Raw genomic sequence first — 10,581 nt, forward strand, 5'->3', positions numbered from 1 at the left:
CCGCCCCCGGGGGAGCCGAGGGACATCCTTCTCCGGGCTGAGCTGGAAACGTGATGCCCCGGGGAAGGCGCTCGGGTGGGAAGGATGCTCGGCCCCGCCAGCCCTTAGCTCGCCCTCCCTATATCCGAGCTGAAATTGCTTCAGTTAGGGATTGTGGTAAATCATTTTAGCTAAACTGCCGCAAATGCCCTTGTGGATACTCTTAAACAGCTTACCCAGCTTTAACTGGCTTCGGAAAGGAATCAGTTCTGGTCCAATCTTACTTAAATTTGGTTTAAAGGGGAGTTAAGCGAGTCCGCGCCGGTTTTAATTAAGGCTAGTTTGAAACCAATTATGGTAAATTAGCGGAAGTTGCGTTTTCTGCCAGGATGAAGTTCGGCACTTTGCGGCTGAGGTAGGAAAAGCCAAGTTCGTGTCAAGAGTCTGCCAGGCCCCCCCGGAGCAAGCTGGGGACACCTTGGCCACTGTAGGTCTCAAGACGGCTCAGCCCATCAAGCAGCCAGACGGCCCGAATGTTCCAGGCTGCTATACAATATATATTTATAAGGGTCTTAATATAGATCCCTAATTGCCTGTCTCGGTTGATTTATAGTGTGGCCGCGCGAGCGCTGGGAATGGCGCAAACCGCTGGTGAGCGCTGGGGGATGCACCGGGGCTTTCGGCAGGCGTTCGCCGCCGCTCCGCTCGAGCTAGCACCCGTGGGCGGGGGGGATGGGTGCTGGTGCTGGCTTAGGTGCTGCAAGAAGCCCGCTCGTGTCCCTGGCTCTACCCCAGGCTGTGAAGCTTGCCTCGGGAAAGGATTTGTTAGCCCAGCACCCCGGGCTGCAGGAGGATGGTGTAGTCATTGGGAAGGGTCCAGGCTGGCTGGCCGGTGTGGACTCATTTCGGCCACAGAGCTGCTATTTCCACCTGCCTTTCGCAGGCTGTTTCTACCGACTCTTGTTTCACTGCTCTGATGTGCCCGTGGGCCCCAAATTCCCATTCGTTCCTATTATAGCTGATATCTGGGCTGAGTTTCGTCATTCCTCTGAGCAAGGATCTTTCTTCCAGCTCCTTCCCCTATGCCAGTAAAAAAAAAAAAAGGCAGCAGAGCCGTGATGTGCCACCAGCCCCGCTCGGGGCACGTTAACAGCCGATCTGGCGGGTTATGGATCTGCAAAGCGTCGCTTCGGGTGAAGGGGGAGAGGTGCAAGCTTCGGTTAATTAAGCCACAGTTTTCATAACACTTCTCTCTGCTTGTCTCTCGTACTTCGTAGAAACACTTGACAAGCTGCTCCTACGGTTCTGTCGAGCCTGGGATGCCGCTGCGCTGAGCCGTAACCCACGGGGCGATGAGCTGAGCGCCGGGCTGCGCCGGGAAGGGTTACACGATGGCAAACGAGGTGCCAGCCGCTTCCTAGACATCCTGTAAACGCAGAGCAAACGGGAAGTTTGGAGGATTGGGAGGTTTTGCAAGAGAAACTTTTTGCCTGCTTGGAAGAAGTATTGCCCTTTTAAACTCCAGCTGAGATTTGGTTGCGCCTTTTGCAGCCTGGGATACTCCTACACGCTGGTTTCTCACCCCCGGCGTTACCCCTGGAGAGCCCTGGCAAGGCTGCTCCGGCACGGCGTGCCGTGGTGGAAACCTTCCTTAGGGACACGCAGGCGTAGCTGCTGGGCACCGGGTGGGCAAGGGATGGAGAAATGATCCCTTTGGAGTTCGGTCTCGATGCTCCCAGAGGCAAAGGATGATGAAGCGATCCCCTGGGGCATGCGGACGGTCACATCACGCTTTCCTCTCCTAAAAAAAACAGGGCTAAGACTTGTTTTCGCCGTCTCTGTGTCCCGGTCCCTCCTTGCTCCCAGCTCCCTGACCAACTGCCCGGCTTCCTCCAGGCTGGGCAGGAGGGTCGGAGGTTCGGGAGCGGGTCGATGGAAGAAGATGACAGAACTGGAGGCTGGAAGTTGATCGTCCTGCAGATTGCAGCCGGGATCTGATCTCCGAGGTGATTCTGGATACCCAGCTGACCCGGCGGGTCCTTCCGAGTCTCCAGTCTGAGATGGGGGAGATGCTGCACCACCTCGGGAGGGCGGATCTGAGGGTGCTTCTGGCTGGACTGTCTTGCACCGGCATTCCCAGCCGCATGGCTCCTGGGCTTTGTCCTGTGCATGTCGCTGCTGGCACTCCAGCGACAGGAGCGCCGGACCTTTCAGGGAGCAGAAGAGTTGCTGCCTCCTCCTGTTTTTCCCTTGGGACGTGTTTTAGGATGTGTAACGGTTTGGGCTGTCACTGGAAGGCATGCGAGGCGGTGGTGAGGTACAAAGCTGGCTTTGCCGTGCGGAGGGAGCGATGGCAGAGCCGCTGCAGGCGCCTGTGCTCCTGCCAAGAGAGACCAGCCCCGGCAGCAGTGCCGTCCTTGACGCTGTGAGCTTCAGAGAGACAATTTTGAGGGTCTTAAGAAGGGAGAAACTCCAAGATCAGACTTTTCCCTGGCAAGCTACAACGTTGGGGCATTACTAGCTGGGTGGGGGTGAAGGTGTGATGTCCTACCTGCTCCTAGCTCTTGGGTTGCAGCGCAGCTCTGGTTTGGATGCCTCGGCACTGCTGACAAAAATGGACAAAAAAATATCACTTTTGCAGCTTCGAAAGACGGATTCCATCTGCTCTTCACCTCCGCTCCCCACCCTCCGCACCCGAAAGAAAAGCAATGCTTGCTTTTGAGGCTCTGCCCACGGTACAGGCTGGGAGATGCGAGGCTGAGCCGCGGGCAGGCGTGCTGGGAAGACAGAGCTGCTCCGTGTCGCCTTGTCCAGACCGTGTCTCTTCTCAACCCGCTTTTGAGCAGTGCTGGGCAGCTGTAGTGACGACACGTGGGGCACGGCTGTATTTTCACGCCAGGTGCTCCCTGCCTTCGAACAAACGCACCTTTGTTTTGGAGCGCATCGGCTCAGCTAGATCCTATTTTTTTTTTCCCAGATCATCTTCCCCCGCAGCTGAGGGGAAACACGATGCTACGGTGAACACTTGTGCTCTGGGAGATGCCTGCTTCAAAGCCTGGTTTGGGGTTTCAGATGCACCAAGGCGGGGTGAACACATGGCTCCAGCGGGAAGGAGACACCAGGTTCTGGTCCACATAACCTCGTATTTTATTTTCCTTTTTCTTTGGCTGCGTATGTCCTCTCAGATGCTAAATGCAAGCATGAGGAAACTGCTCTGGCTGAGCCCACGTCTGCATCTCGTGTGTGTCACCGGGACAGGCAGGGTGGAAAACAGCCCAGTGGCTTTTCCATCAGCTTTCCTGGGCTTTGGCGGCTTGATTGCGTCTTTAATTGGCTGCTCCATGCTCTGCTGGGTCTCGGTAGAAGCAGACAACGTACATAAATCAAACTCTTCAGGTTTCCTTCGGTGAGCTGATGGAAAGCTCACTACAGCTACTGGCTGTTCTAGGGGTGGGGGGAATAACCTTTGGGGCGCTCGTGTGCGCCAGCTTCCCTCCTTACCACGGTTAGACATGGTCTTTCCGTAGGAGGAATTAAGGGAGAGAGGGCTCCCCGTGTTGCAAAGTCGCCTTTAAAAGGCTCTCTCCAAACATTTGCATTGAGCGTGTTAAATAAACCATCTCCCCTGTAGTTTCGCTGTGGGAAAAGCAATCTTTACCTGCCAGCTCCCTGCACTTGTGCGTTTGAAGGGATATTTTTTCTAATGCTCTCTGCGTACCCTGAGCTGGGAGATGCCCCTTTGCCAGCCTTCCCTGGCTACCTGCCCTGCGAATAGTCTTGGACCGAGTTAGGACGTCTTACCAAGCGGGTGCCGCAGAACCGAGAGCCGCCTGCGGCAGCAGCCCATGCACCTTACAACCCGGGGCACCGTTTGCTGTTAAACGAGCAATAGGAGCCCACCAAGAGTGAATCTGTGGCCCCAAGAGGTGCAGAGGGGGATGCTGGCTGCTCGGCAGAGGCTGTGAGCAGAGGCTTGCCAGCTCCGGGTGCCCCGCGCGACAGGAGGGTGCAAAGCATCCCTTCGCCATACTGCTAGAAATCCTCTGGCCCCAAGCGAAGTGCCTAAGGAGAAGACAGGAGCGAGCCTTGCGTCCTGGAAGTGCGTTGGGTCTGGGTGTGTCGCAGCACAGCCAGGCTCTCCTGAGCACACCAGCTCTCCTTGCCATCTCTCCTCTCTCTGCTTTCACGTCCTCCCCCTTCCCTCTGACCGGGGCACTTCCCGCACCTTCCTTGCTCGGAGAGTCCGGCCACTCTCATTACCTGTAATTTTCTGCCTTTGAGACTTATAAATGTGATCAGTGGTAGCTGCTGCCTCCAAACGACACCTTGTTTGCCTTCTGGGCAGAAACCACGGCTGCTGCAGAAGCAGCGGGCGGGTTTGTGCCCCGACCCAGCAGGGATGCTCCAGGCTGGAGGGACAGCTGCTCCTCCGTGCCAGTCTCCCTTTCCCAACCTTCAACTGCTTTTGTTTATAAAGGGTTTTTGCAAACAGAGAACAAAGAAAAAAAAACCCCATTTTTTGGTACAATCTCTAAGCCTGGGGCTCTGCTGTGGTTTGACCAGTACTTTATGCCAGCCCCGGGGCACGGTGTATGTGACACTGTTGCACCAAGTGGCTCCTGCTCGGGGGGCGTCACGTCACCGAGCCTAAACTGGTGGCCGTGCCGTGACCCGGCGTGTCTGCCGCTGCGCACGCACTGGGCTTGGGGCTTCTGTGGCACGTGGGGCTGGATTAAAGGCTCTTCAGTTCACCAGCAATCTGGTTTTTGGGATGAGTGTACATGCCGTATCCGAGGAGACGGGATTGCCTGTTGATCGAGAGCCTCGGGCTCCCTTCTCCTATCAGCTACTGAAGCTGAATGGCTCTGGGATGATCTCCCAAAAAGCCCATTTCATCCCTGCGTACTGCTTGAGGGGCTGGGACCACCACAAGACGCTTTCCCCTGGGATGGAGAGAGCTGTGGCAGGGCCGGCTCTGCTTGGGCCGAGCAGGTGTGGTTATACAAGGCTTGGAAATGTTCTTTTCGTGCCCCAACCTTCCTCTGCCAAGTGCTGTGACCGTATTTTGGGTGTCCGCTCTCCGATTGAGACTGCTTTGGCAAGAGGGCCCCGGCTGCTCTAATTTGCTCTCCCCTCCCCCTGCCTCCCCAGGTATGAAAGCCTTGGAGTGCTCGCCCTCCACCCCCACCATGAACTCCTACTTCTACAAGTTCATGATCAACCTGCTCAAGCGCTTCAGCAGCGAACGGAAACTCCTGGAGACCAGAGGAGCCTTCATCATCAGGTCAGAGCATCCCACCAGCCTCACCGAAGCCCCCGAGCACGCCCCGGGCAGGGTGGGCTGGGGATGACGGGGTCGAGCAGCCCAAGCACCGAGCTCCCTCGGAGCCAAAACCGTTTCATACAAGCCTCCCTCGCTCGCCGGCAGATGGTTTTAGAGCAAACAGGACTTGCCTTTCACATGTCGAGGCACCGTATTTCTCGTTCCCATGCCCAGAGGCAAAGTAGCTTCTTATTAAATAGTATTGTCAGAGCCCGTTCCATTAAGAAACAACTAGACCAGCCGGAGCACGAAGACAGGCTTGGGCTCGGGGTGCCAGGTCGAGTGAATCCCTCCACCCGGCTCGGCGTGACGCTCGCCCAGCAAAAGTCTCGTCCTCCAAAGCTGCGTGTTTCGATGCTTGGAGTTGGTAGGTTTTGCTTCGGCTTTTTAAGGAGCTGCAGAGGAGGCTGGAAAGCCAAGCATCGTGGCAGCGGGCAGGGCGTCGTCTTTGATGCAGTGTAACCTGGGGGAAGGGACACCAATGCCTCGGCTCGCTGGGAAATAATGAGCTTAGCAGTAGAGGCAAGGTGGAGAAATTGGTGAGGAGGTCGGTGGGAGGAGGGGGCAGGACCCGACCCTGGGTTTTCCTCCCTTGCTTTCAGGGAGGTGGCTTCAAAAATGAACGTGGGGAGAGCGAGAAACCCAAGCCATGCTCCCATGGGAGAAGAGAGCTGCCTCTCCGGAGGCAGAGGGGTGCACGAGGTACTGATGGGGGGGGTCCCATCACCGCGATCGGAAAATAAAGTGTGCAGAGCTCTCAAAATCTGCTATGCCGAGCCGGGTGTTGAGCTGTACCCGCTTGGGCAGCAGTTTGTGCCCAAGTCTTTGGGCAGCCTGAGGGCGCGCTGCAAAGTTGCCGCTGGATTCATCCCGTGAGCGATGAACGTCGAGGCGAAGCATGGCAGGTTGCAAAAATGAGATGAAAGGTGGGCAGGGCTGGGTTGCAGCCGCTGTTCGGGCTGCAGCGCAAGGATCTCAGAGGTTTTCCCCCACTTGCGTTAAATTTTAATGTAATACATTACATTTCCCCCCCAAAAAAAATCTAGCGGAGCATATGTTTTCTTGCTTCTGATAGGAGTCTGGAAATGTTGGGTTTAATCATATGGGGATCTAGGAATAAGACAGAGGAAATATCCCACTCGTAGCGTCCCCTCTCTTCTCCCCCGTCTGCGCAGCCCCTGGTTTGAGCAGCCCTTGGCAGGGGAAGCAGCCCTATTCCTCGTTAAGGGAGCAGGACAATTAGAGCAGTCGTGAGCCTGGGCAGGGTCCCATTTAAAAGCTCTCCCGTATCGCGGCCACCTCAAATTTTTCCCTCCGGCTCTGGCAGGGTGAGCCTTGGCTGGCGGGGCCGGCTTTCCCGGCAGCCCGCCCGCAGCCCGGGGGGGCCGGCAGCAAGCCGGGGCTTTTTACAGTGACTCATGCCCCCAAAAATCCGGTGAAGCGAAAAAAAACAAAAAACAAACAAAAAAAAAAACCCCCGACTGTCCTTTGTCAAGTCACGTTGTGGCTCACGTGGGGTAGATGCAGGTCTGGAGCCAAAGCGGTGGTTCTGGGAGGGGTGAGCCGTGCCCTGGGGTGCTAGCGATTAACTCTGAAACCTACTGATGGCGGTTGAAGCGCTGGTATTAACTACATCTCTGCTGCCTCCAGAAAAAGCAAGATGGGAATAGAGGAGGGAAACTTTTACAGGACTCTCTGGAAAAGATTGATCTCTTGCCGGAGAGACCCAGTGAACGTGGGAGCTCCGTGGTGCTATTTTTAGCCACTTTTCAAATTGAAGCCGTATGCGCGTTCCCACGTTACATCCCTCCCTTGTCCATGAGCCAGCTCAGCTGTTCCGCGCAGCGGGGTGAGAAGCCAGCCTCGTGTTTGACTTAGGAGATGCTGGTGATGTTTCGTCCTGGGCTGGAGAGCACGAGGGGGATGCTTGAGAGACCGAGACAGCGTATGCTAAAGCGTGGTCCTCCCCCACCGCCGGCACAAGCCCTTTGCTCCCCACGCACCACCCATCATCTTCCCCTCCCCTCCGGGACCACCGCTCCCCTTTCTGCTGCCGGCCGGCCCGGGAACGGCGAAGCAGGGAAGGAAAATAGACCTGTTAAGTTTAGGCAATGATTTCCAGCTGAAGGATGAGTGCTCAGGGGAAAGGGAAACGGGGGACAGGGTTTTTATTAAAGCACAGCGCAGCAATTTTCCCTGTCACGGTGCCAGTGGGCGAGTTCAAAGGTCCGTGAGGTCAGGCGGAGGGTCTACAGTTAAAGGTAGTTTATTTTCTAACCCAGCTCAGGCTTGATCATGCCCGGTTGCTGACTCGAAAAGGACTTTAGCCTCTCTCCTGATACATCCTCGGAGTCCTGGAGGCAGAGGTTACGGTACGTCCCGTGCTTGAGGACGGGAGTGTGGTTTGAGCGGCGATCTCTGCAGGAGCCCACGGAGGTGGGAAGGTCTCTTGCTCTGTTAGGGATGCGTGGTCCCCGAGACGTGCAGAGCTGCTCCGGTGCCTGCCCGCCACTGGGAGATGGGTGGGAGAAGCACCCACAGCCCTCCCGGGCAGAGGTGGGGGCTGTTGATGGGTGGTCTCACCATCAGTGATCCCGATCCCAAACTGGGTATCTCGAGATGGTTTGCCAGAGAAGACAGGGTGGAACTAAATGGAAACACAAGCTGCCTTTACAGTAACAGGCAAACAGTTCCAAAAGCTTCTGCCATTCGTAAGGAAGAACCCAGATCATTTCTTCTCCCTTGCCTGGGGCCAGTGGGCTAGGGGATAACCCAGCACTGGCACGTGGTCCCTCTGCCAGTGCTGCTGGTGCATCCAAGAGGTGCCCTTGGAGGTGCCCTTCTTGGTCTGTCGCCTTCCCCAGTGGGATCCAGCACGGCATCACCAGATCAAACCATGGTGTGATGCCTCGTCCGTGCCACCACCCAAGGGGACCTCACGGAGGGAGAGCCTACAGCCACGGCGGAGCTCACACACTGCGCTGAGCCCCGGCAGGAGGAGAAGGGAAGGGAAACATCCAGGAAAGGGCTCTTCAAGCTTCTTCAAAGCTGCTTAGATGCCTCATGACCGTCTGGGAGAGGGACCCTCTTTGTGAAGGGATGTGCCGAGGGGGCTCCAGTGGTATGAATCACCCAGAGTCTCACACTTTCCACCCCTCTCCCCTTGAGGAACCGGAGAGGTGGCAAACCTGCTCCCATGGTCTCTTCCAAGGATTTTTTTGGCTTGGCATCAGTTTCCTGCGTCGCAGCAGACGAGGGTTTCCTTTGGGGGTTGGTCTCTCTCTCTCTCTGTCACTTGGGACTTTTTTTAGGCTGGAAGCCAAGTAAAGTTATTCCGCCTTCGAAACTCAGAATTCAAAGCGCTGCCTTCTCCTTTCGAGCCAGGCGTGTTTGCACTCAAAGGTGGCTTCCAAAGGGCTGTTGGAGGCAGGAGCATCAGCTGTTGCTCAGTGTTACCTCTCACCTTGATGAGCAGACCCGAGACCTTCCAGCCCTCTCGCTAATTGGGAGCTATCTGCCCTAGCTGGCACGTGGCCGTCCTGGACTCAACGGAGCCCTTAAGCAAGAAGCAAATATTCACATTCAGCTGCTGGCCTCCTGACGATGGCTTGGAGCAGCAGAAAAATGCAGCGGAGCTTCCAAAGCATCACATGGCTCCTTGGAGCGGCACGTCTGTCCTCCGGGCACGGACCCTGCGGAGGGAAAGCTGCTCGGCCGGTCAGGAGGCAGGCAGCGGAGCGGCACCGAGCGTTTCAGCCCACGCTGAGGTTTACGGGCTGGTTTTAACACTTGCTTGTTGGTACCAGCTCTATGGGATGGGGGGGTTAAGCGAAAGGCTAAGCCTTACCCCACGGACATCAGTGTTGCTGCTCAGAGCACGGTTTGAGCATGGGGCTAGCTGCCCTAGCAGCTTGCTGCCCTTGGAAGGAGCCATCTTCTCCCCGCTCGCCCCTCCCCAGGGCCGGTTGTGCGGCTCCCATGCTGTCCCCGGGGTCTGTCTGAGCTCCGGGAGCCGGTTTAGCTCGCTGGCTTTTTGCTGCTCTCTCAGATGGAGCAGCTCAGGCATTCGTGGCTGATGTACCTTTGCCAGGACGGTAAATGAACCCTCCAGGCTACAGGATGTGCTCGAGTGGCTGGAGACATCCCCGTGCGCGTTGTCTGCGGATGCTTTGAAGTGCAGGGCTTAACTTTTAAGCCCAGAGAGGCCATTTTCTCGCCGAGCAGTGGCACGCTGGGGGCGTAGATGACGCGTGAGTCAGCACTCTGCTCCCCAGGCAGGGGCCCGTGCGCAGGGGTTGTCTCAGCTTGTTTTATAGAGCCGTTAAATAAACCTCCCCGCTGCCTAGCACCTTCTCATGAGGCATTTTCTGAGGTTAAGCCGCGTGGAAGGGGCCCCTGGGGTGACTTTTCAGCCACATCCCGTGCGATGCACACGGCGGGGCTTGGCCGTTGGACCGGGGATGGTCCTTCGCTTTTTGGGGGATGCTTGAACCCCGTGGGGGGCGGCCAGGAGGGTGGGCTGGTTCTCCATCCGTTCTGGAAGACGTAGGCTGGAGCAGATAAGGTTATTCGGCCAATTTATGGCATTAGCTGGGGAGCTGGAAAATCCCAAGTCTCGTGATGGGGCCGCGGGTTTATGGCTCCTGCAGACGGGAAAAGTTCACCTGGCTGGAAATCCTGCCTTTTCCTTGAAGTCTCAAAGTCCTGCCGGGATGAGGCCAGCGGAGGGCTGGATAGCAAAGAGGGCAGAGCTGGGGACAAACACCGGCATGTCACCTCGGGTGCATGAAGAGCTTTACGGTGATGCCCTTGGCGTGGGGCTGGGGTGGCCGGTCCCCTCTTTTTGGGCAGGGAGGGGACTTTTCTGCCTCAGAGAGGCTGGGGCTGACCATGCGACACCCCTTTCTCCCCCAAAAAGCAGGGGGGGGAAAAAAGCGAAGTGGGTTTGAACCTGCTAACCGGGATGGGGAATCGGAGAGGGCGGGGGAGCGGAGGGCCGGCATGTCCTGCAGAGCTCAGACATCTGATGCTCTTGGCAGGCAGGCAGTGAGGAGAATGTTAAATGGCTTCTTGCTTGGCCTGCCTAGCATTCCCAGGGCCGTTGCTCTCTGTCTGGGGGGGGCGGGAAGGGAAGGGCGGCCTGCCAGCATCCCAGTGGGGAGGGCTCTGGGGAGGGAGTGGGATGGGGGGGTTTAGCCACAGGCTCAGATAATGAGGGATACGCTGGGGGTTCTGTACGGAGCTGGTCGGTGTCGGCTTTGGTGGCGAAGGGGTGCCGA

General features: G+C 57.0%; 1 protein-coding gene across 1 annotated transcript in view; it reads left to right on the forward strand.

The window, feature by feature from the left end:
- The window catches only part of VAC14 (Vac14 homolog (S. cerevisiae)), a gene marked incomplete at its 3' end in the record, with an annotated part of 63,661 nt that overhangs the window by 35,550 nt on the left and 17,530 nt on the right, over positions 1–10,581 (forward strand). The window contains exon 14 of the mRNA XM_009330384.1: positions 5,131–5,263. Coding sequence (XP_009328659.1) covers positions 5,131–5,263 — 133 coding nt within the window. The remainder of the gene's footprint in view (positions 1–5,130; positions 5,264–10,581) is intronic.

Source organism: Pygoscelis adeliae, unplaced genomic scaffold (assembly GCF_000699105.1).
Source record: "Pygoscelis adeliae isolate BGI_AS28 unplaced genomic scaffold, ASM69910v1 Scaffold458, whole genome shotgun sequence".
Taxonomy (NCBI): Eukaryota; Metazoa; Chordata; class Aves; order Sphenisciformes; family Spheniscidae; genus Pygoscelis; species Pygoscelis adeliae.